This window comes from Arachis hypogaea, chromosome 4, assembly GCF_003086295.3.
Source record: "Arachis hypogaea cultivar Tifrunner chromosome 4, arahy.Tifrunner.gnm2.J5K5, whole genome shotgun sequence".
NCBI classification, from domain to species: domain Eukaryota; kingdom Viridiplantae; phylum Streptophyta; class Magnoliopsida; order Fabales; family Fabaceae; genus Arachis; species Arachis hypogaea.
Genome location: NC_092039.1, coordinates 79,690,774 through 79,716,957, shown reverse-complemented (window position 1 = coordinate 79,716,957; position 26,184 = coordinate 79,690,774). Strand labels below are relative to the sequence as shown.

General features: G+C 33.7%; 1 protein-coding gene across 1 annotated transcript; it reads left to right on the top strand.

The window, feature by feature from the left end:
• Positions 1-6,015: 6,015 nt before the first annotated feature.
• On the top strand, positions 6,016-23,636 carry LOC112796869 (laccase-7). The gene is made up of 6 exons (XM_025839528.2): positions 6,016-6,204; positions 6,621-6,772; positions 16,715-16,959; positions 17,845-17,973; positions 21,992-22,951; positions 23,154-23,636. Exons 1-6 carry the CDS (start codon positions 6,109-6,111, stop codon positions 23,342-23,344), a joined length of 1,773 nt encoding a protein of 590 aa, XP_025695313.1. The 5' UTR covers positions 6,016-6,108; the 3' UTR covers positions 23,345-23,636.
• The last annotated feature ends 2,548 nt before the right edge of the window (positions 23,637-26,184 follow it).

The window sequence follows — 26,184 nt, the reverse complement described above, 5'->3', positions numbered from 1 at the left end:
GAGATGGCGTAATTATCAATGAGCTCTCTGATGGGTGGCGCTAAACGGCAGGCTGGGCATTTATCATCGAAGAGCACACAAATCGAGGTAGAATTACAATAATTTGGGAACTAAACATCAGGCTGCGCATTTAGCGCCTGAATTGGCAGCTAAGGGTGCTGGTGTTAAAAGCCAGGGAGGGCGTTTAATGCCCTGGATGGTACAAAACCCAAGGAGCATATGCCTTATAGGGCGCTAAAGGCCTCATCCCTCAATTTTAAAAAAATAATTTGCAATACTGGCGTTAAACGCCAGGAAGGATGTTTAACACCCCAGATGGCACAAATTTTATAGCGTTGTGGCGCTAAACACCGAGGTTGGTATTTAGCGCTAGCAATGCAGAATTTGATTTTGAAAAAGGGTTTAAACATTGCCAATGGTAACAATAATGGGTTTCACCCAATTTGACCATCACATCCACACCTCCCACTCCCTCTTTTTTCCTACCCTATTTTCCATTCCCATTCCTCCCCATATACCAATCACACCTCCCATCACCCTATTATATCCCATCAATCCCACCAAATATTTCTTTCCTGTTTCCCAACCGTTACCCCCATCCCTATTCAATTCAATTCCAATTTTTTTTTTCAATTTACCCCATCCCCTCCCTCATACCCGAACTCCCACCCCTCCCCCTCTATAAAATACAACTCCCATTTACTCTTTAACCACACCACCACAATCACACTCCACCCTTCTTTTACACTTCTTACAAGTTCCTTTCTCTCTTTACCCAACCTTCCATTCTCTATTATATTCTCATACCCCTCTTTATTTTCTATTCCCCTTCACTATTTCTTTCATCTTTTCCGTTCTCCTATTTCATTTTCTTGTTCTCTTTTTCTTTACTCGAGGATGAACAAAATTTTTAAGTTTGGTATTGGGGCACTACTTTTCTTCTTTATCATATTTCATATGGCATCCAAAAGTGGAGAATCCTCTTCAAGGAAGAAAAAGAAGAAGGCTCCTACAACCGGTCCATTTGACTATAACCGATTCTTTTCCAAGACCCACGAAGATCACTTTAACAAAGTTGTGAGCAAAAAGAAGGTGATTCCAGAGGTCCAATTTAATTTGCAACCGGATGAATATTTAGATATCTGGGAACAAATTCTGAGGAGGGATTGGGGAGTTATGTGCAACCCCATGATTGATGTTAGTGTTTTGATGGTTAGGGAGTTCTACGCCAATACTTGGATGATTTACAAGCAGTCAAGGGTATGAACCTTGCACCAAAGAACTGGCGCACTATGGTCCAAGGGATTATCCTAGAGTTCAGTTTAGAGAGGATGGGGGATATACTTCAATTACCACCATCCAGAGATGACCCTCACTCTTACACTAGAAGCATCAACATTGATCAGAGACTAGACTAGATCCTCACTGACATATTCCTCCCCAGAGCACAGTGGAGGCGTGATTCCAAGGGGCAGCCATATCAGCTAGGAAGGCATGATCTGAAACCAATTGCTCAGGGATGGCTGGAGTTCATTTAGCACTCCATCATCCCTACGAGTAACCGGTCCGATGATACTATTGACCAAGCTGTGATGAATCACTGCATCATGCTTGGAAATGAGGTGGAGGTGTATCTTGTAATCCCTCAGGAGCTGTACAACATACCTGCGAAGCCCTCCACTTCTGCTAGATTGGCCTTTCCTCACCTGATCTTCCGTTTGTGTGAGGCTGCTCGAGTTCGCATTGATTGAGACACTCCTATTGATGTTGATAGGCCAATCACTCAGAGTGGTATGGAGTATACCAAATAGCTTGGACGAGCACCGCCTTAGGAGCTAGTTTTCCTCCTCAGCAGAAGCAACCTGAGATGTCCTAGGGATACTACTTCCCTCCTCATGATTATTGGGATCAGTTGACTACATCTATTGGGTAGCTGACATCATCAGTCAATCAGTTAAAGATAGAGCATCAGGACCAATCTATCCTCCTCTATCAGCTAGTAGAGGAGCAGCAGAGTCAGAGGCGAGAGTTAGAGGAGCTGAGGTGCTGGAGAGGATTCCCGGAGAGAGCAGCCACCAAGACTGAGGTGGTTGAGTTTTATTATTTGCTACTTTACTTATTTCCTATTTTTCTAGTTATTTTATCTTGTATTCTATTATCTATTTAAATCTCTTTGCATAATCAGTAGTATTTCCATTTTCTTTAGTTTAGTTGATTCGTTAGTAATCTATGTTTTTGTTGAAAAGTGTCTCATGTAATGCTCATCAAGCTTATAAAAAAATATGGAAAAGAAGTAGGAAAATTGCATGAGACTTGAGTTATATATTCTAAGTTGTGTCAATTATTTTGCTGTGGTGGTATTATCTATGATTCTGAATGTATGATTTGAATAGTGCATAATTGACATTGAAGTTAAGAATGTTGATTCTTGGGGTACAAGAACTTAGAAAAATATTATGGACTCTCTAAATTGAGTAAGAAATTGATCATTGAAGCAAAAACAAAATAAAAAGAAAAGTACAAGGCTCTGAGCATCAATGGCTAGAAAGTTTAAGTATGATTAAAATCTCGAATATTTGTTTTCCTAACCATGCGCTTGTGGCATGAATGTGTCAAGTAACTCTTGAGACATAGCACTAAGAGTCGAGACCAAGTGCAATTAAAGTAAAAGAAAAATTAAAACTTAAAGAATTTTCTTGTTAAGTGCTTGTGGTGTTTTTGTGTCACGTTAAGCTTGAGAGAAAACACTTAGAGTCACGGCTAGGATCAAGGTGCAAAGCACCAAAGAAAAGGCAAGAAAAAGCTGTGTTCAAGGATTAATCAGATCTTGAAGAGAAAGATAATCCATAATATTATTCGACTTCTAGTTCTGAAGGGCATCAACATTTCTAAGCTTCAAATGATAGTGAGATGCCAAACCTATTCAGAATCACAGTGTCATTAACCCTCAGTAATTTGATAGGAGCTTAAATGAACACTTAAGTCTTAGGTGATTTCTCTTCTCAGTCCTATATTATTTTTAGTTGTTTGAAGAAAAGCAATAGTTCAAGTTTGGTGTTGTGATACGTGAGCATTTTTTCTTTGTTTTCTGTTTATTTTAAGTTAGAATTTAATAAGATTTTAATTTTATTTTAGTGTTTGAAACCCCTTTGGATGCTACTTTGAGTTGCTTTGGTGTTTTAATCATTTTAGATGAAGTTTGGATAAGTTTGGCAAAGTTCGTATGCAAAAAAAGAGAGAAGAAAAATGAATCTGCCATGCTGGCACTAAACGTGGACCTGTGTGTTTAGCGCCAGCAATTCAGAAACACAAAGAAGCTCTCTGACCACTAGGGCGCTAAACGCCAAACCTGGGGTTTAGCGCCAGCAAGCCAGAATTGAAAGGAGACTTTCTGCCCTCTAGGGCGCTAAATGCTAGCAACGCAGATCAAGCTTTACCAAAGGAGCATCTTTAGTTGGATTTGCCTTTTAATTATTGTATTTTTTGTTTTAGTTATTTTTATTTACAAATAAAATCTTTTAGGTCTAGAATTTATTTTTTTTATTTTAGTTTCAAATCAAAATTAGGTTAGATATAAAAGAAAAAAGATTTAGCCCTTCGAGGAATCTTCTCTCTTATGGACTTCATTCTACAGTTTATCCTTTTCTGAACCCTAGTTTTCTTTTTGAGTCATGAGCCACTAAACCTCCTTGGTTAAGGTTAAGAGTTCTATTTATTTCAACTATTACCAATCTATTTTGATTAATGTATTGATTTCAATTTCAAGGATTACTTTTGTTCTTGAATATATTGGAAAATAATTCTTATTCTACATGAATTGAATATATTGGAAAATAATTCTCATTTTACATGGATTCTTGTTGATTCTTGAAAAAGTTATCTCACTTGAATATGAACTTGAAAGTAAATTCCTCTTAAACTGCTAATTGCTTGGACTTAACGGGATACATGACAAATAATCCTTTTATATTTGGGTAATTAGGATTTTTGTGGCTAATAAATTAGAATTGAACCTAACCCTCTAATCTGTATTAAGTGACCAAGGAATTAGTGGTTGATTAGGTTATAGGAGACTAAATTACTAAGGAATTAAGGTTTAGTCAATTACGATTTGCTATGAAATAAATTTGGCATGATTAAAATAGTTGGTAAAAAATTGTAATCTGGAAGAGTAAACAACTCCACAACCTTGTCTATCTTCTCACATATCTTTCACACCAATTTCACTGTTTGCTTTTCTTATTCTCTGAATTTCTGTTTAATGCTTTTGAACCTTAAAACATCATTTTCTGTTTGTCTGACTAAGTGATTCGTTCGACTATTGTTGTCCAGTCCATCAATCTCATGAGATCGACCTTCACTCGCCTAAGATATTACTTAGTACCACCCAGTTCACTTGTCAGTTCAGTTGTAGACATTCTAATTTCGCACCAAATACATACTCATAATACCGCAAAATTTTAAAAATTTCTTTAATTGGGGGTTTAATAATTAAGTGGATGGATTGCCACCAAGATGCCATATTTAAATGGGAGACACAATTTAGCCAAAAAAAAAACAGAACAAGGCTTGAGCCTACAACTACTCAACTAATCACATAATATATATATTACAAATTACTACATAGGTGGTTAATTAGATTAAATTTTGCTATCATAACACTTCAATATTTGGAAATGACTAATACTAATATATCACAAGGTGCTTATGTGAATTATTGTGTATAAAAGCAAAATCAGAGAAGTCTAACAAGAATATAAGTATATTATGTGCATTAATACCTTGGTAATGACTAGAAAATGATACAATGAACACGAAGTTAGGGTAAAAACAAGTATCATTACGGAAAAAAGAGGATATGTATGATCAGATATGAACTGCTATCATAAATTAGAGAAGCTCGAAACAACAACATTATAATAGCAAGAATAACATTATCAAAATTAAGATTCAATGTACAAAAATGAAAAAAGAAAAGAAATAGACAGAATCATCGATACTTGCAAAATAATAACTAGCGGTGATGAACAAATACGAGTAGAGAAGATCGAAGCTCGGAATACGAGTGAAGAGGATCGAAGCTCGAACCGCGAATAGAGAGAATCGAAAGTCGAACACGAACAGAAAAAATCAAAGCTTAAAACTAAAGAACAATAATGATGAATGAACAGAGAAGAACACATGTCAATGTCTTCTCTATTGCCATCATCAAAGAGAAGAAGATGAAGATGAGGATGATTTAACAGAGAAGAATGCACATCAATGTCTGAGGAAGATGAAGATGATTTGATAAAGAAAAATGCATGTCAATGTCTCTTCCATTGCCATTATTGAAGAGAGAAAGATGAATATGAAGATGATTTTGTGTTTGTAATTTCAAAAATTAAGATTGGAATTTTGTTTCAGTGAAAGATGAAAATGATGAATTAAATTGGTTTTTTTTTTTAAGAAAAAAATATTTTTTGTTAAAATATTTAGAGAAAAAATTATAATTTAAAAAAATTAATTTATTTTAAGCAACACTTATAAGTTGATATTTATTAAAATTTTAAAAGTAACTTTATAAAATATAATATATAAATACAGTAAATATTGCCTATTTAATTTATTAAAACAACATTTTTATATATTTTTTAATTAATTAAAAAAACACTTATAATATGTTGATTAAAGAAAGTTATAATAGTCTTTTTTTTTTAATAAATATTAAGAGTTGGTTTTTATTATTTTAGACAATATTTAAAATTATTGCTTAGAATACATGTTGCTATATAGATAAAATTTGTTGTAGTGCGAAAAGAAGTTATATATTGCAAACGTGATTCACATGTTGACGTTCATATATGCAAGAGAGAGAGAGATATATGTAGAGGGAATAGAAGAAGTAAAACTATAGAAGGGTAGTTGTCATCTAATACTCATACGGAAAGTCGGATATGCTTAGTTTTCCTCTACCTTTTTCTTGATATATATATTTATGCATGGCTGGACAGAAAACTTCAGTTTAATTTCCTCATCAATGCTATCGCGACAATATTGTTTACTTTCAAAGAAAAAGGTTTCTCATATATTTTCTTTTCGTTCTTTTTGGTCAGCAGCTTCGTCAATATGAATCTCCTCATTTTTCCACTACAATGGGGCTTTCTTCTTTTAACTTCTTCCTTATTATTGGCTTTATCCTCAACGGTGGAATACACTTTTAACGTAATTAGCATTTCTGACTCTCTCTCTCTCTTTTTGTATCCTCTATTTGTTGCTTTTACATTTTTATTTTATATATTTAACTGAATAATTACTAGAGTGACTTTAGATTTGATTTACGTCCTCTATATTGTCTATAGGGTAAAATAAATAAATAAACATCTACCCTTTACATTAGAATATATAGGGATATCTAAGTAAAGTTTTGTAATTAATTATTAATTAAAAAATAAAAAAATTCAAAGACTAATAGAATTTATTGTTGTCTAAAAACAAAAAATTTTTTAGTCTTATAATATTTTAATTAAAAAATTACTTAATTAATGTGTTAAAGGATAAAGTGGCCGTAACGGATAAGATAAATGAAAAGGAATAGAAATATTTGAATTTCCATAAAAATGAGATTTCATATTTTGCAGATTGAAAATACAAGCATGCAACGGTTGTGCCATGAGGAATCCATAGTTGTAGTTAATGGAAGTCTCCCTGGACCAACCATTGATGTAAGAGAAGGTGACACTGTCATAGTTCATGTACTCAACCAGTCGCCCTATAATATCACTATTCATTGGTAAATAACCCTCTCCTTGAATATAATTTATGGAAATATTTTAATTGTTGTTGTCAAAAGTTTGCTTGGAATTATCATATATGAGAAGCGAAGCCCGGGTTCAAAACAAAGGGGAATGTGAATTTTCAAGACTTCTTATGAAAAAAAAAGTTTAAATTTACACTGTTTATCACATAAGTATATTATATGTACTGACACGTTATTAAAATAAAATAAAACTTTTTATAGTCAAATAAACTTCTTTTAAATAGTAAAAATACAACATATTAAAAATATTCTAATTAAATATTTCATAGGTTGTGTTTGAAGTTTGTTTTAGAGACGCAAATACAAAGAAAATGAAATATGTAACACCCTACTATATAGAATTATATGTTTAAGTTATAAATATTTATAATGACATCTAAAAATAAAAAAATATACATACATAATATTCGAAGAAATATAATAGAGTAAACTATCATTTATACCCACGAAAGTTAAAAACGCTGATATATCTACTCATAGAAAAAAGAAATTATTATTTGTACCCATAAAAAATTATTTTTATAGGCAAAATTATCCAAACCCTAAAAAATTATCTAAAATCCTTAAATTACCTTTATCTTCACCACACCACCTCCTTCACTCAATCACCTTTCTAACCCTAACTCTCTTCACCCAACCACCATCCCTCTTTCCCTTTCTAATCTCAAATTCCACCACCATCCTCTTCACCCAGCCATCACCCCTCTTTCTCTTTCTAACACACTCTCACCATTACTTCCCACTCAGTTCCCATCGCTGCTCCAATGGCTCCTTGCCACACCCTCCTCTCTTTCATCCTCACAGTCACAACAACACTTGTTGCCGCTTCCCCGGAGAAGAAGAGCACCTTCACGGTGCAAGTCCACCATGAAGCCAAGCCCTCCATCTTCCCAACCCACAAGCACTAGTACGAATCCTCTCTCGCTTCTATTATCAACCATGCCACTGCAGCTGAAACCACCACCGCCGCCTCCTCCGCCGCCGTCCTTCACACTTACAACACTGTCTTTCATGGCTTCTCAGCAAAGCTCTCACCTTTAGAGGCCCAGAAGTTGGAATCCCTGTCCCACGTCATCGCAGTGATCCTAGAGCAGGTCCGCCAACTCCACACTACCCGCTCGCCGCAGTTCTTGGGCCTCAAAACTTTCGACAAGGCCGGCCTCCTCAAGGGGACGAATTTCGGTTTAGATATCGTCATTGGAGTCATTGACACCTGTCCTGACAGAGAGAGTTTCAACAACCACGACCTCGTCGCTGTTCCTCCCAACTAGAAGGGCAGCGACGGTGGTGGTTCTACGACGCAGAAAGAGGTGAAGAGGGTTGGCTATGGTGGCGATAAGGTAGCGTGAAGATCTCTGACGCGGTAGTCTCTGGTTTGAGGCCGATGGTGATGGTGGTGAGGAGAAGCTGGCGCGGTGCTCCTGGGCTGGCGGAGGTCCGCGACGTTGCTGGTGGAGAAGGGTGAACAATGATGAGAAGGGTGAGACGGTGGTTTGTGGTTGATACTAGGATTAGATGGCTGAGAACATTGAGAGAGAGAGAGGAGGGAGGAAGGAGATGATAGTATAGAGAGAAGGGTAATTTAGGAATTTTAGATAATTTTTTAGAGTTTGGATAATTTTTCCTGTAAAAATTTTTTATGGGTACAAATGGTAATTTCTTTTTTCTATAGGTAGATATGTAAGCGTTTTCAACTTTCGTGGATACAAATGGTAGTTTACTCAAATATAATATAACTAGATGCCTGTAGAAAAAAGATAATAAAACAATAATTATATCATTCACGAAGCGTTAAAGATAAAAGTATTAGATACATAACAATAGGGACATAAATATATACAGAAGATTCAGAATAGATAGATAAGTAATACTAGTCTCGACCTGTAAAAAAAAGGTCGGCTAAACAATATTACAGCAGCTCAAAGTATACAAAATATATCCTGCTTCTATATAATAAAACTTTTAAGGGGGATATACAACTACATGTCAAAAGTGAAGAATAAATATCTACGTACAAAATAAAATCCAAAACATAAGTCTTGGCTTTCGTCACAAGGATTCCTACACGCTTAGAGAGGTGTGTCACATTCTGTATCTGAAAATCAACAAATTCCACAATAAGTAAGAAATCAAAGATTCCTGGTAGTGTAATAGTGTCTAATAGAGACTATGTAAAACTACATGAATCCACGAGGTAACAATCCTAGTCTCCAAACTCACAAAGTTTAAACTTAGGATTCTTTCTAATCCAAACAGGGTCAACCTTCTAAATCTCAACTATACATATTCCCCTAGTCTCATTCGTTTCAAGTAAATCACCATTATCTTTGCTCAATTTTAATGTCTCTTAATCATGCATTTAATTGTTCTAATCCAGTCATGTGTTTTCAGTCTTAAACAATTATCATTATCAGAATTTAATCTTAATAGTATCAGTTTATTCTCAATATTTAGCCTCAGTATCTTCAATTCCCAATCTTTTCAATGATTCGTTCAATATTCAATAGTAGCAAATACAAGTAATAAATAATACAAGTCAAACACAATTAGAGAGCATGTATAGCAAGTATTTCAATTAGCAATTAGCAGAAATATACAATTAGGTAAGTCAAAATAATACACACAATCAAACAATAGCAAATAAATACACATAATGCATGCCTATCTTACTGGCCATGAGCTTACGTGTGGGTTAAATTATCAAAATTCGACACATTCGGTAGCTAACCCAGATATTGTCTCTTGATTGCGCCCCCTAGGAAGAAAATACCTGGACTTATCACAAGCCAATCTCAAAGGGAGAGTGTCCTCTCACTTGTCTTAGAGGAAGAATGCTTTGTCACCTTGCAATCAAATAGAACGTGGGCAAACAACCCACCACATCCCCAAAAGGAGCTTTCTAAGTTTATCACAAGCTAGTCTCAGAGGGAGAGTGTCTTATCACCTGCCGCAAAGAAATAGTGTCCGGTTACTTTCTCATTGCGGTATCATTCTGTCTCAGAGGGAGAATACCCAATCACCTTTCCCACGTCACTCCATAACCACAAATAAGCAGGATGAGACCTCCGTCCTTGTGGGGTACAAGTGCCAAACCAAATACGCAAGTATGACGAAGATAACGACCTTGCCACGTAAGCAGAACAAACCTCCGACCTTGCCAATCCAACCATTCAAGCCACAATCAGTCGACATCAATGTCTTTAACCAATTTCCTAAGTTATTATATTTATTAACCATAATCATTTTTCAATTTATCAAACTTAGATTCATTAATCTCAATTCTTTATGAAGTAATTAATTTTGTTTTCTCATGAGAATGATAACACCGCCATCTTCACTGTGGGCAGGACAAGGCCACCATTCCCACTTAACCCGGAGCAAGTGGGACGGAGCCACGATCTTTGTATCTTATCCAAGCAAGTGTTTAAAATCTTAATCTGGAACAAGTGGAACAAACCACAACTTTTGTATCTTACCCAAGTGTTTCAAATTCTAAACCCAGAGTAAGTGGGACAAACCACAATCCTTACATCTTACCTAGGTAATTAATCAATAATCACCACAACTTATTAGATTATTTACTAACCTTATTCATTCATTAACAATCAACCTCGTTATTCTGTGATCGGGATGAAACCACCGTTCTCACAAGTTATTGGATTTATCCACACTCCTTTTAGAGTTTAAACTCCTCATTAATACTAAAATAGACATTCAGTTCCTTCTTAATATTTGGATGGAGTCAAGTCGTGAGGTGGTTGCGCCCCTCAAAAATGTCCTGCATCATTTGCTGAAGTTATCTAACTATCTAGTGGTCGTATATTTTTCTGATCAAGATATCATGTTTTCTATCCCATATAAATTTCTCCTGTATAAAGTAATTCAATAACATTAGTTAGCCGAAATAAAATATGGTTAATTAAACAACATTGGGTTCTTACCGTCAACTTCTGAAACCATCGCTCTCTGGTCTCAGCAGAGATCTTCGTGTAGCTTGGCCTTGGATTGTCATATATAGACTTAATCACATTAGAGATCTCCTGTGTACATGCATTATTGTTTGGTGCAAACTTATCAATAAAAAACTTAAAATTAGCAAACACATAAAAACAAATAAAATTTACCAAATTCAAATAGATTGTGGATAAAAGACATTAAAATAGTACTCACGCCTGTATGCCATCAAGCCAAATTATCATCCATATGATGAACGGTGGTGGAGGAAAATCTGGCTAGATGCATTAGAGGAATCACGCACCGTTATCTCTGTCACTAGAGTTGGAGGGGGTCGTAGTTGGGGTTCGAGATCATGATGTACTACTGGTCTAGTAGACCCGCCTGTGACATCACATGGGTCAACAGGGTAGTCGGGGTAGAGAGCGATGACTGAGATGTCCCTGAGGTACTGATAGTAATTAAACCCTCCATCTACCACGACCCCAAATGATCCTAAAAATAATTATACAATGAATTAGAATAATCCTATAAAAAATAATGCACTTTCATTGACATAGTAAATGAGTACAACCTAATACTTTAAATTTAACCTATCTTAATAACTTAAATTCTCTAGCTAAAAATAAAAATTAAATCTAACTCGAGCATAATACTAATTGTCAACTAAAACACAAATTAGATATAGAGGCAGATAATCGAGCACTTGGCGTGCAAAAGGATCAAATAACAAGAAATAGCACAACCAAATATTATTTCAACATCAATTCGCACAAATTAGCATCAATGGTACAATAATCAATAGCACATTGTAGAAAGTTAGCTAAAAATCAATCAATCCAGTCCAAACAAATTGAAATTCAAATTCGAGAAACATAACATCATGTTGAACTATATAAACTAATAGTAATTCTAATAAAAAATTCTAATTATTATCTAAATCATCTAACCAGCAGAAAATAATGATAACCAATTCCACTTACTAGAAATTAACATATAACTAAATTCTAAATTAACTTAAACAGAAAAAAAGGGATCATTGAATCTGAGCTTTGAGCAGAACACGAAGAACTCAGGGAAAGGAGATACAGTGGCAGCAACAGCCGCTACTAGTGGAGCGTCATGGCGGTGCTGAAGAAAGCTCAAACGGCGAGACGAACAAAGAGGGAGAGAAGGTTTCGCGGCTGAAGTTGGGTTGCGAAGGGGAGAGAATGAAAGAAGGGGCTAGTTTCGGTGAGGGAAAGAGGAGGCGGCAAAAGGGGACTACAGAGGCGCTGCCATTGGCGGCGGGGAAGAAGAGAGGGTAGAGAGAGAGGGGGATTCAAAATGAAGGGAGATAAGGTTCACGCTTTGAATTTTAGGGATAGTTACCGTCGAATTTAGTGGCAGATAAATTTGACGGTAACGGTTTGCAGGTGACCAATACGCTGCGTCGCACTAAATTGAGTTACTGCTGGATTTACTGGTGGATAAATCCGATGGTTACTAATCCATGCCAATTTTTTTTTCTCTCCAATTATTACCAGCGACTTTGCTATTGGAATAGCGAATCCGACAGTAAAAGTTTAACACAATAAAAATAGTTTTCATTTTCATCAATAAATTAAATCTGACTGTAAATTTCTGATGATAATACACAACACTAAATCTGCCGGTAAACCTGATGATGATACTCAGTACTTTTCTTGTAGTGCTAACACTCAAACCAAAAATCTTCTCGATAGTTGAGCAGGAAGTCAAGTAGCTAACCATAACGATCCAATTTTTGTGCATTGGTTTTAAAAGGAGGTGTTGCATTATTACTATCACGATGGGAGGGAGAAGGAGTAGAGGCTGAACATGAGCTTCCATGGCAACGCGTGAGAGGAACTCTAGATTTGTGGAGGGAGAAGAGGAGGTTGGGATGCGACCGTACGTCATCATCGCTCTCTAAGATTCAAAATGTTCTGAGCTTCGGCGAAGAAGAAAAAGAAGAGAAGTGTAACACCCTACGACACAGAGCCTTACGCTTAAGTCGTAAAGTAGAGGTGGCAAGGTATTACGACCTCTAAAAGAAAAGGATATGTACACAAATATAGTTGGATGAAATAATATCTAGGAGCCTTGAAGGAAGAGCTAAACAGAAACAATAAATAGAAAATCGTATCACTCTCGCATGGATATTCATAAAACGGACAGGTAAAATCGAAAGAAAACTGAAAACATATATATATATCAGAGTTCTAAAACTCAGATAGCAAGCTCCAGTCTCAACCTGTGAAGCTAAGGCCAGCCAGAGTATATAACTATATATATGTACAACCCAAATCAAAACTCAAACTACAAAATAAACACATGTATCTCCAAGTCGACCTCTAGGAGGGACAAAACACAAAATGTACATGTGGAGATTCCATAAACATGTATGCATAGCCTAAAATCAAAATATGATAGTCCAAAAGGTAGTTCTTCACTTGTAAGGAGGGTCTCCAGACGCTCAACGAGGTGTCTCTCGACCTGAATCTGAAAAATAACAAAATATATGTGGAATGAGAACCGGAGGTTCTCAGTATGGTAAAGGTGTCCGCATAGTTAATATAAAAGGTCCCGAGAGAGCTAGAGGCATTCCTAGAACTCCGACACTCAGAATCATTCTTAAGGAAAATAAACTAAACCAAAAGTTAGGTAAGTTATCTAAGGTACTCTAGTTCTAAATCTAACTTTAACTTAACTCTTCACTTTCTGACTCCTCCACTCCTCTGAGACATTGGTGGAACAACCATCTCCCCTCACACCTTCGTCAAGAGGGATTTCTCAGAAAACATACACATACAGTTCAAGCAAGGAAAACACAGATAGAGAAGCATTTACAGCAAGTAGAACAAGTAGCGGATAACCATAATTAAACAGTTAAGCAAACCAAAACAATGCACACTCAAGCAAACAAACAAATGCGTATGATGTATGCGTGTCCTATGGCTGATGAGTCTCATCTATCGGTTATACAACCAACCCGACATGTCCTGGTAGTTAACCATTGGACAGTCCCTCTGTGCGCGCATCCCCAAGCTCAATAGTATTCCATGGAGTCAAACTCCAAGCTCAAATATAATATTCCATGGAGTCACACTCCAAGCTCAATAGTATAGTATTCCATGGAGTTAAACTTCAAGCTCAATAATATATTATTCCATGGAGTCAAACTCCAAGCTCAAATATAATATTCAATATTCATATATATATATATATATATATATATATATATATATATATATATATATATATATATATATATATATATATATGCCCATGGGGAATCCGGGGAGTTAAAGTGACCGGTCACATCTTGCGACAGAGGGTCAACAAATAGTCTCAAATACACAAGTGACATAATAATCTCTTTCTTTTTTAAAATAACACCTCAAATCAAAACTCCAATTCTTATAGAAACTTTGGCAGTATCTCATCTAAAACTCGAATTTCTGCCACCCTTCAAGAGTCCCAACTATTAAATCAAACACGTCTCAGTCCTTCAAATCATTTTCAGTAACAAATTATTTCAAAATCAAACAAATACCAATATTAAATCTTTTCCTAAAACCAACCAACTTCAACAGCAAATTATTAACAACAGCTAAACCACACATTTTATTCCATATACACAATTCATCAATTATACATTTAGTTCATTCCTATCTTAAGATCTTCTAGCCTAAGTTTTCACGTGACTTTAAACATTAACTACGAGAAACCAAAACCATACCTTCGTACAGAATCAAAATATTCAAAGCTTCGGAGAAGCTTTCTGACCGAGCTATCGAAGAAGAAAATGTCTAGAATCGTCTGTGCCTCCTAAAACTCCAGTTGGCCGAACTTAAAGAGTAGAGGAGCTACGTCACCGTCAACTTCCACTAATCAAAAATAGTGTCAACGTGTAGAGGAGAAGGATACGAATACTTTTACTGGATTAGATTTTTTATTGGAGTTACGAATTATAAGAAATCGAAGCCAAAAATTTAAAAGAATTTACGTTCTCTCTTTCTCTTTTGGCCACGCTTTCCTCTCCTTTTTTACTCTCTTACGATATTCACACACACACACACACACACACGAATACTTTTACTGAATTAGATTTTTTATTAGAGTTACGAATTATAAGAAATCGAAGCCGAAAATTTAAAGGAATTTGCGTTCTCTCTTTCTCTTTTGGCCATGCTTTCCTCTCCTTTTTTACTCTCTTACGATATTCACACACACACACATATATATATATATATATATATATATATATATATATATATATATATATATATATATATATATATATATACACACTAAGAAAGACTATAAGCCGCCTTGGCTTTCTTTATTTTATATATATATATAAACTTTATGAAAGGGAATAATAATAATAATAGTAACGTAGTGAATATAACAATGAATATATAATATTAGGGAGCAAAACTATATAAATTTATAATACATATAATACTTACGATAATTATACCCAATGTTTATAATAATAATAATAATTTATATATAAAGTTAATAATATATGAGTTACTAATCTAAGTGGCATTAATAACTTAAGGGTGAAAGGTATTTGGTGAAATATTAACAAAGATAAATTCAGCAAAAAATATCGATATTTACTCATATCTACAGATATCGAACTCAATAATAATATTATTAACTAAATTTTATTTTTAAATTAAAATATTAATTATTCAAATTAAAATATACATATAAATTTCATTACTTATAAATTAATAGAATTATAATTTTAATTATGTGAAATATTTCATCATAATATATATAAAAATATGAATTTGATTGAATTCAAATAGTTATAAAAATTAATTCAATTATTGATAATAAAAAACTTTTAAAAATAAAAAATTTTAATTTATAAAATAAATTATAACTTATTTATATTTATATTTTTAAAATCACAAGAAGACAAGACAACGAAGTATATCTGTGTAATGTATTGATGAAGTTTTGGGAAATTTTCTTATATGGAGTATGAGGGATGAATCACTGAATCATTAATAGGAATGACAATTTATTTTATTATTAGTTCAAGTAAATTAATTTATTTAGTTATATTATATAAACTCCTTGTCCTGTGGTGTTATGAACTCGTCGGATTATGATAGTTTGTCTTTTAAAAATGATACTTGTACACTAAAATTAATTATTAAAATTAATTATTAATATATTTGTGTATAAATATATATGATTTAATTTAATTTTAATATATATTTATATTATAATATATATTTTATATTAGTGATTGATTTTAATAATTAATTTTAAATTTTTAGTATATATATAATATAGTGGCTTTTTTTTTCTTGAGATTGTGTTCATAATTAATTGGAGATTATTATTTGTAAAATTAATTAATAATTAACCAAGGTTTTGTTTTCTTTTTCTATTTTGTTAGTGTGAGAAGGGTCTGGCTGTGAGTAGGTAGTTATGATGGTGATGTTGGAAAGAGAAAAAGTGATGATGATAAAGTAGAAAAATTGATAATTAGAATAAAAAAAATTAAAAAAAATTGACTAATCGTTAATCATAAAAAAACTTAATAGAAAAAATAAAATTAAAATTTATTAAAAATATTAAAGATAAAATTAAAATAAATTAAATATTAAATATATTTTTAAAATTTTTCTAAAATATTAAGAATAAAAATTATATTTTATTTTTATTAAAATAAAAAATTTAAAAATTTTCAAACTATATAGTGTAGTTAGATATTAGTTATAATAAAAGTTTATATACAATTATTTTTATAAAATTAATAAAAATTATTAAAATAATAATTTAATAAAAAATTATTAAATTATTTAATCGTTATTAACTATTAATTTTACGTAAAAATAGAGAGATACATATAGGTCTTTGTCATTAGCTAATAAATACAAATTGAGCCTCAATATATAGGTAACAAGTATCGCTTGAATTTATATGTAGGCATGGAGTTTATCAGCTTTTTAATGGTTGGGCAGATGGCACTGAATATGTAACTCAGTGTGGAATTGTCCCAAGAAACAGTTATACCTATACGTTCAATGTAACCGGGCAGGAGGGAACTCTCTGGTGGCATGCTCATTCATTTGATCTACGTGGCACTGTTTATGGTGCTTTCATAATTCGTCCTCCACTCGGTTCATCATATCCATTTCCTCAACCATATCAAGAACTTCCAATATTATTTGGTATTATTCATATTTTATTTTCTCTGTTTCCCGGCCTCTATCTTCCTTCTTCTTATGTTATTTTTCTTTACGAAAATATTTAGGAGTCAAAGTTTGAGAACCAAAAATAATTATAATTTTTTTTTATTTATATTGATTAATTATTGTTTGAATAAATGTATAATATTAATTTTAGTGAGTGTGTAATTATAAATATTAAATTAAATAAAATTAAATTAAATAATTTTAGATTATTAGCTTCCTAGACTCTAGCATTACTCTTCCTTTATTAGCATATAACTTTCACATGTACTAAATTATTGTCAATTTGCATTATTATTTTAAATAAAAAAGTAGTAATTAATTTAAATATAAAAAATAAAAATTTAAATAAGTTTTTAATCCCTATAGAAACATGAGAATAATTCCAAAAGAGTGAGAGGAGTTATTTTGGTCGTGAGGTGTAGGTTGTATTTGTTAACTATATATTATCACCCATAATAATAGTATAGGTATTCATTATTTATCTATTTATTAATTTATTATTTTATTTATTGAATATATATTATAATAATAATAAACTTGGTCTTTTTTTTGGGTGAGATAAATTTGATATATTTTCATTATGGTAAGCATTTTAATAATTTCTCCATGAACTAGCATTTCTGCAACTTGCATTGACGTCAATTTCAAATTGGACGAATATTGTTTCTAATAATCCGTCTCCAAATTTCAGCATTTTATGCAACGAATATATATAAACGGGGAATTTTTAGATAAAAGAAAATTGACTGGTGTTAGTTCAAATACAAAGAAAAAATTGTTGGTTATCTAATATTTTTAATATAAATTAATTAAACTATAAGTGAAATATATTTTTTGGATATATTTTCCTTTAAATTGCAGGTGATTGGTATAATGGTAATATCGTAGACATCGAGATAGAAGCACTCGCTGAGGGTCATGGTTCTAATTATTCAAATGCTTACACCATAAATGGCTTTCCGGGTGATCTCTACAATTGTTCACAAAATCGTACGTTGCCTCCCTCTCATGCTTAATTTGTAATATATACATATAAAACTTTCATTTACGTATTACCTTATCAGAAATAAGTTGCAAAACCGTTTGAGCTTGTTATTGATTTTGATAAAAAAAAATATTATTTCAACTACTAAAATTAATTATTATGTATTTATATAATAATATATGTGTAGTTTAACTCCTTTTTTTTTGTATTTTAACATTACCAAATTTATGTAAGTTGTACACATTTTTTTTTTTTTGAATTAAAGGGAGCTCAACACAATAGAGTGGAGCAAAAACAAAGTCACAAGGTTATGAAAACATAAATTACAAACAACTCCTGATTAACTTCAACATTGTGTCAACAACTAAAGGGTTCACTGCCAATCCATTCCTCTGCAGACGCAAATGACTTATTTATAATTTCCCGCATACTGGTACTGTGATTTCGAAACAGCCTGCTATTCCTTTCTAACCAGATAGTCCAGATAACAGCAAATAATCCAAGAAACCACCTCTTTCTCTCCACCTTCCATATTGCCATGTTTATCCAGCTTTCGAAGTGGTCCTTGAGGTTACCGGGAGGGCACCAACTTCTACCAAACGCATGCAGCCAAGCACACCACACCTGCCAGGTGATATCACAACCAAGAAACAAATGGAACACTGTTTCCTCAGACTTAGAGCATAGCACACACAGCGTATCATTCTGATCAATAACACGTATGCTACACAACCGGTCCTTAGTGTTCACCCGTCCAATCAGCACAAACCAAGACAAGAGCTCAATCCTTGGAGGGACGAACCCTTTCCAAATGGCACGCGTGAAACTATAACTTGTAACTTCAGCCGGAAGGGCTTCCGCTTGCAACATCTGTGTAAAAGAGTTCGTTGAATAAACACCTGTGTTATCAAATTTCCAAGTCACTGTATCCTCTCTGTCATTTGGAGGCTTGGCTGACTGTAGTGTCTCATGAAGCTGTCCTACCAGATCCAACTCCCACTGAAACAACTCCCTCCTCCACTGGAAGCTCCAAATCCAGTCCAAGCCATCCCAAAACCCACAATCTCCTACGCAGGCGCCGGTAAGGGCTGAGACCGAGAAGAGTCTAGGAAACTTAGCTTTCAACGTCCCGTCAGGCAACCAGCTATCCTCCCAAAAGCGGATCGTTCTGCCATTCCCGAGCACCCTGGACAAACCACTTATCATCTTTTCTCGCAGTCGCGGCTCACAGACCTGAAGCTGACAGATATCCTTCCAAGGACCTCCTCGGGTGGGTACAGGCTGGTCACGCAGCATTACCGCAGGATCCATATTGGTACATGAGCAGACCATTTGGAGCCATAATAACTTCCCATTTTACAAGGGGTAACCCTTGCCTTCCCCCATCTGAACTCCACAAGAACTGTCGTTGTAAAGAAATCAGCTTCTCAGCCACTGCCTTTGGCATCTTGTATAAGCTGAGGTAGTAAATAGGGAGGCTACTAAGCACCGACTTAATTAGGACCAACTTGCCTGCCTTGTTCAGAGTCTTCGCTTTCCACAAACTCAGCTTTCCCTCAACCTTGTCAATTACTGGTTTCCACGTCTTCAACCTTTTCGGATTTGCCCCCAAGGGAATGCCCAGATATCTTATCGGTAGAGACGCCTCTGTACATCCCAATAACCGACACATGTTGCTGACCCACAGCCTATCACAGTTGACAGGGATAATGTTGGACTTCTCAAAATTTATGCTCAGGCCAGACATCAGTTCAAAACATCGCAGCAGTCGCTGATAATTCCTTATGGTCGCCTCTTCAGGAGGGCAGAATAGAATGGTATCATCTGCAAACTGCAAGTGAGACAACTCAATACGATCCTTCCCCACCAACAACGGAGAGACACGTCCGTTCCTTACTGCCTCACCAATCATCCTATGCAGAACATCCACGACTAGAACAAACAGGAAAGGTGATAGCGGATCTCCTTGTCTCAATCCCCTCTCCATTTTAAATGGCTTCGACGGTGATCCATTGATAAGAACCGACATAGAGGTAGAGCAAACACATTCCCTGACCTAGCCCCTCCATCTCTGACCAAACCCCATCTTCTGTAACACAATATCCACAAAAGCCCACTTGACTCTATCATAAGCCTTTTGGAAATCTAGCTTGATTATCGCGGAACTCCTTTTCCTTGACTTCAACCAGTGCACAGTCTCACAGGCAATCAAAGCTCCATCATGTATTTTCCTGCCTTTCACAAACGCGCTTTGAGTCTCACCGACAAGATCCGGCATTACCCTCCTCATTCTCCGAACCAGCACCTTAGAAATTACCTTATAGACACACCCCACCATACTAATTGGCCTTAGATCCTTTATTTCTCTTGCACCAGTAAACTTTGGTGCCAGCGCCACCCAAGTGACATTCGACTCACTAGGCAGTTTACCGAACTGGAAGAAACCTGACACCGCTCCAGTGAATTCGCCACCTAATTCCTCCCAGCACTTCTTTATAAAGTTCATATTATATCCATCACTGCCTGGAGCCTTTGTTGACTCACAATCCCAAACTGCCTCCTTTATTTCTGTAGGTGTTGGCATCAGCTCTAGCTCCCTTGCATCTTCCTCAATAATCCGCTTTACCAGCCCATCCCTAAACCCAATTCTAAAGAGACCCTTGTTTAAAGGGTATATGTAATTAAACTATTTAAATATTATTCTAACTATTTTATATTTTTTAAAAGATGTATGGTTAATTATGGTATTCACTGTATTAGATATATAATTATTTATGTATTTCTTTTTATAATTTTAAATTTTTTAGAAAAGAGATTTCATGATAAAATATTAGATCTTTTATAGCAAAAAAAATTTAGAGATCAATCATTATAAATTACAGTGATCTCCCAAATAATATTCGATCAAAATAAATTATTTATAAGAAATTGCGACATTATAACAATTTTAAATGATAACTAGCTTAGAAAAAATGAATTAAATTAGATTATATTCTGTTAATACCTAATTATGCGAAATATTTGAGCACTCATAAAATTACATGAAGTAATCAGTATTTTTATACTATCCATTTTGTGATTTAAAATGTGCTAAATGTCATACTAATAACTAAAATTATTTTTTAAAAATTTTAAAACATATTATCAAATTTTATGACTACTGATATTTAAATAATAAGTCACGGTGATATTTTGACCGAAAATAAAATCCTTGATTTAGAATACATATCATATGCCAAAAGAAAATAACTTAATTATTTTTTTTTCTATAAATATGTCTCCTCACATAATTAATTAAGTAGGTATTACCATTATTATTATTAGGATAAAGTATATTTTTTGTCTTTAAAGTTTGACAAAAATTTTAAAAATACCTTTTAAGTTTTGTTTTGTTTCAATTTTGTTATAGAAGTTTTCAATTTGCATCAATTATACCCATGATGGCTATGGCTAACTTTTTTAAAAAAATTATGACCAATTCAATAATAATTTTATAAAAACAACTTTCAAAACAAGTAAATCAAGTATAATTTTCATGTATTTTTATTGGATTGGTTTTAAATTTTTTGAAAATTTAGCTATTAAAGATATATTCGATACAAATCGAAAATTTTTAAAACAAAATAAAAAAAATAAAATTTAAGGATATTTTTAAAATTTTTACTAAATTTTAAAGACAAAGTTGTGGGTTACATTCATGATTTACGTAAATTTCTTTGAGAAAAAATTGTGATTTGGTTCTACCATTTATGATGTTTAGTCTATGTATGGTTTACATATAGTAAAAGGGGATTTGCATGTAACAATTTAATTTAGGAGATTTTTGTAACTTAGATTTTTTTATTTTATGTAAAAAAAATCCTATGATATGACTTTGCACTTGCACTGTATAAAATTAAATAAACCATTGTCTTTTCAAACATGATATATATGTTTATTAGTTTAATCATTAATTCAACACTTGTATTTAGTCTTGTTTGGTATAATAAGTAACTGTGCATGCACACCATGATTATATTCCAGAGACATACAAGATGAACGTGACTCAAGGAAAGACTTACTTGCTCCGAATGATGAATGCTGCACTGGATAGCCATTTTTTCTTCAAATTAGCAAATCACAGCTTCACAGTGGTTGCCGTTGATGCTTCATACACAGTACCATATCACACGGATATCCTTGTCATTGCCCCTGGACAAACCGTTGATGCTCTTTTCACAGCAAACCAATCCAACGGTTCATACTACATGGCTGCCTCTCCTTACAATGTCGGTGTGCCAGCGTTTGACAAAACGACAACACGTGGCATTGTCGTTTACGGCAATGATGAAAATGAAACCACCACACCACCCGTGATGCCAGTTTTACCAGTCGTCAACGACACAGCAACGGCTTTTACGTTTTATAGTAACCTCACAAGCCTAGTGGGGGCCCCACATTGGGTCCCTGTGCCACTTAACGTGGATGAGCGAATGTTCATCACTGTTGGATTGGGCTTAGAACATTGCCCCGAGGGTGCATCGTGTTCAGGTCCCAATGGAGAAAAATATTCTGCAAGCATGAACAACGAGTCTTTTGTGCTTCCTAAAGGAAGAAGGTTCTCGATGTTAGAAGCTTTCTATTACAATATGAGTGGCGTGTTCACTACTGATTTTCCTGACCATCCAGTATGGTTTGACTTCACAAACGAAAGTCTAAGTGATGACGTGGCAATCATGTATGCTCCCAAATCAACCAAGGCGAAGAGACTTAAGTTCAATTCAACGGTGGAGATTGTATATCAAAATACAGCACTTCTTTATGAGATAAATCATCCCATGCACATTCATGGTTATAGTTTCTATGTTTTGGCTCAAGGCTTTGGAGATTTCAATCCTAGGCTTGATCAAGCAAAGTATAATTTGATTAATCCTCAAATACGCAACACAATTGCTGTGTCTGCTGGAGGATGGGCTGTCATCCGATTTCAAGCAAATAATCCAGGTACCTACTTTCTATTCTCCCTTTTTTTTTCGGTTCTTAAGATTTGCTTTTTAAGTTCAAAAAGTAAGTGTCTGTGGTTGCATTAGTTTCATAAAATTATAAACCAACTAATAAGGTTGGAATAGTATTACGGTAACTATGTAACACACTAATATGGCTAGCTATGCATTCATTGTTTTCCCAATGTATATATATTTTACAGGGGTATGGTTTGTACATTGCCATGTGGATGATCACTTGGAATGGGGACTAGACATGACTTTTGAGGTTGAAAATGGACCAACTCCTTCAACTTCACTCCCTCCACCACCCATTGATATGCCTGAATGCGATATCAGTGCCAACATGTACAAGTGCATGCTTGAAACCAACAACACGTCTTGTTTTCTCTAAGAATTTGTTGTTAGTTATTTCGATTATCTTAATATTTTTTTTTTTAGCATTTTAAAGGATTTTCATACCATGCTATGATAATAAAAGGCAAAATTGCTATTTTGCTACTTTAGTTTTGTTCCTACCTTTTGCAAAGGTAACGAGCGAGCTTATCAAATTCGGATACCCTAACTTGAGTAATGTTAATATTAGACTGGGGTTACTTGCAAAAGTATTCCGATACTTATGTAGTGTTTGAGGTGATAAAGTGAATAATATGTTATCTCCTGAGTTTTCTTTTTTCATTATTCTATTTTACCAGTGTAACATTATTAGGCATTTACTGCTTTTAATGTACACTTTTAATACCATGATTTAGCACTTATGTGAGTTAATGACTTATTTGTTTTGATGACATACCTGTTAACCTTTAGTGAGATCCCTTTAGTGAGATCGTAATATAGTATTCTCATTTAGTCGCGTTCTCAATATGCTATCTTTGTCTAGAGCAGTGCCTCAACTCGGGTTTTTTTATTTAACGACTTTGTCAAGGATACCCGAGTTTAACGGATCAAATTTAAACAGTTTGTTTTTTATTTATCTTAAACGCTAAAAATCTTTGAGGAAACCTTTCAGTTTTCCTTGAATAGTTATGACCCTTGATTCTTGAACTTTATAAAGTAGTTTCTCTTTCCATCAATCAATGCCATATTATTTTTCAATTTAATACACTTCACTGCAACTTCTACTTACACTCTAAAATGTCTCCTTTTACTTTTCAAGAAGAAACTCCGAGGTTCCATCTCTTATCTCATCACCCTACAACAATATAGATTATTTTTAAGGGTTATAATGTGTAAAAAAAAATTAAAATTGGTCAAAAAAATAAATTTTGACACTATTTTAACTATGAAAATATGTTAATAAAAGTTTTGTCAAAAATAATATTTTTAACATATAAGCGATTGTGAAAAAAATTTAAATCTTATTTTGATAAATATTGGCTGTCAAAAATAATTTGTTAGAAAATTTTGAGAACATATTTTCTGTGATATTTATTAATTGTCAAAAATACTATTTATTTTGACACTTATTGACTATAAAATATTCTCAACAAAAAATTTTAACAAAGAATGAGATGTGATCTTGAAACTAAAGAATAAATTGAGATTTTAAAGATAAAAAATGAGTAGTATAATCCTAAACTGAGAGCAGTGTGATGTCAAAATTAACAGAGTCCAAAAAAAAAAATAGTAGAGTAAATTGCAAACAAATGAGTGTCAAAATTGAAGAGTAATTTTCTACAGTCAAATTTTTCGTCAAGAAAATATAGAAAATTTGGCATTTGTGATATTTATCAAAAATATATATTAATTTTGACATTTAATTATAGTGTTAAAAAATAAAGTGTCAAAATAACTCTATTTTCTTGTAGTGTCAGAAACTTCTCCATTTTTTACGTGTTTATTGCAATTTCACAGGAAAAGAAGTGTCGTCTTCTTTCTTTATTTTCATCAATTTAACTAACGCTCTTCGCTTTTTCAAGTAAGAAAAATATTTTTTTTTCTCTTTTTTTAATCTTTTCAAGGAATCCTATCACATATTCAAAGAAATTTTTTTTTAAAGTTGAAAAAGTAGAAGTCACTACTCCTTTTTTCATGACTTTGGAAGATGAAAGAGATTTAACCTTTATTGAAATTATAATGTATCTTCACCAAAAATTTAACTTCATGGTGTTAGTGCTTTCGAAAAGACGAGCATCCAAATGTTTCTAGAGCTGTGGAATGAACGACCCCTTAACCTGAGAAATATCCTAGGTAACGAATATGCTGCTGGAAGCGCTATTGGTAAAGTTTAATACTTTTTAATGCACTTTATTCTTTTTAATAAATTTTATTATTTTGACTTTACCATGTTACTAACTCCCCTTCTTCCTTTTTTTCTTTTTACAATTGACATAGCTGCAGGTTTCAAGGCTATTATTGCCATGAGGAGGAGGTTAGCCGCTTTTGAAACTAACATCATGACCATCCTTAGTGGGAATAGAGTTTTCTCCTCAGCCACAATGAGCAACCTTCTCCCTCCACCGAGATTCAATATGGGTGCTAGTTCCAAAATTCACAACTTAGATGACCTTTCTCCTACCAAATGTGCCTTAGAGTAGTTAAACCCTAAGTTTATGTTGAGCATCTGGCTTTATCTTCGAGATTTACATAGACTTTGATCCTAAATTTGTTAAAGAGAATGTAATAGTTGAGCATTATATTGTGCCTTATTTTGATAAATTTAGTTTGATATAGTTATTAATGTTGTGGAAGTTTGAAAAAAGAAAAGACATCTTCGGATATTAATAAATCATGATATATATTTTGTATTTGTATTTGGGAATTAAGGTTCGTGAGACCATAGTTAGGATGATGATTTGATCTCATGGTTTGACTTCATGAGTACTATTTTATTTAGTTTCAAATGAAATTTATTTTGAAGTCCTTAAACCTATTTTATATTTACTAATCTTAAGTTTTTTGTTGATAGGTTTGTATCGGATAACAATACGTATACATAGAAGTGAATGTGTTTAAGATGATGTACAACCACCCCTAGTTGAACTACAAGAAAATTTCTACTGAGACCAAAGAACGATGATTTTATAAGTAGGCGGTAAAATCTCTACATATTCAAACTTTAGTTAGTTTCTATCATTATTAGGTATTTTATTTCGATTAAATAGTGCTAAATGTTTCCTTGTGCAAGAGAAACTTATATGAGAGAAGATTTACGATGCCATCATTAAGAAGATCTTCAACCATCGTATGACTCGCTAGCTTCAACAGATGCTTGAGGACGTACATGAGAGGCAC

Coding starts and splice junctions, on each gene's coding strand:
- LOC112796869 (XM_025839528.2), top strand. CDS start 6,109: ATGAATCTCCTCATTTTTCCACTACAATGGGGCTTTCTTCTTTTAACT. Junction 6,773..16,714: donor TATAATATCACTATTCATTG/GTAAATAACCCT, acceptor ATTTATATGTAG/GCATGGAGTTTATCAGCTTT. Junction 16,960..17,844: donor AGAACTTCCAATATTATTTG/GTATTATTCATA, acceptor TTTAAATTGCAG/GTGATTGGTATAATGGTAAT.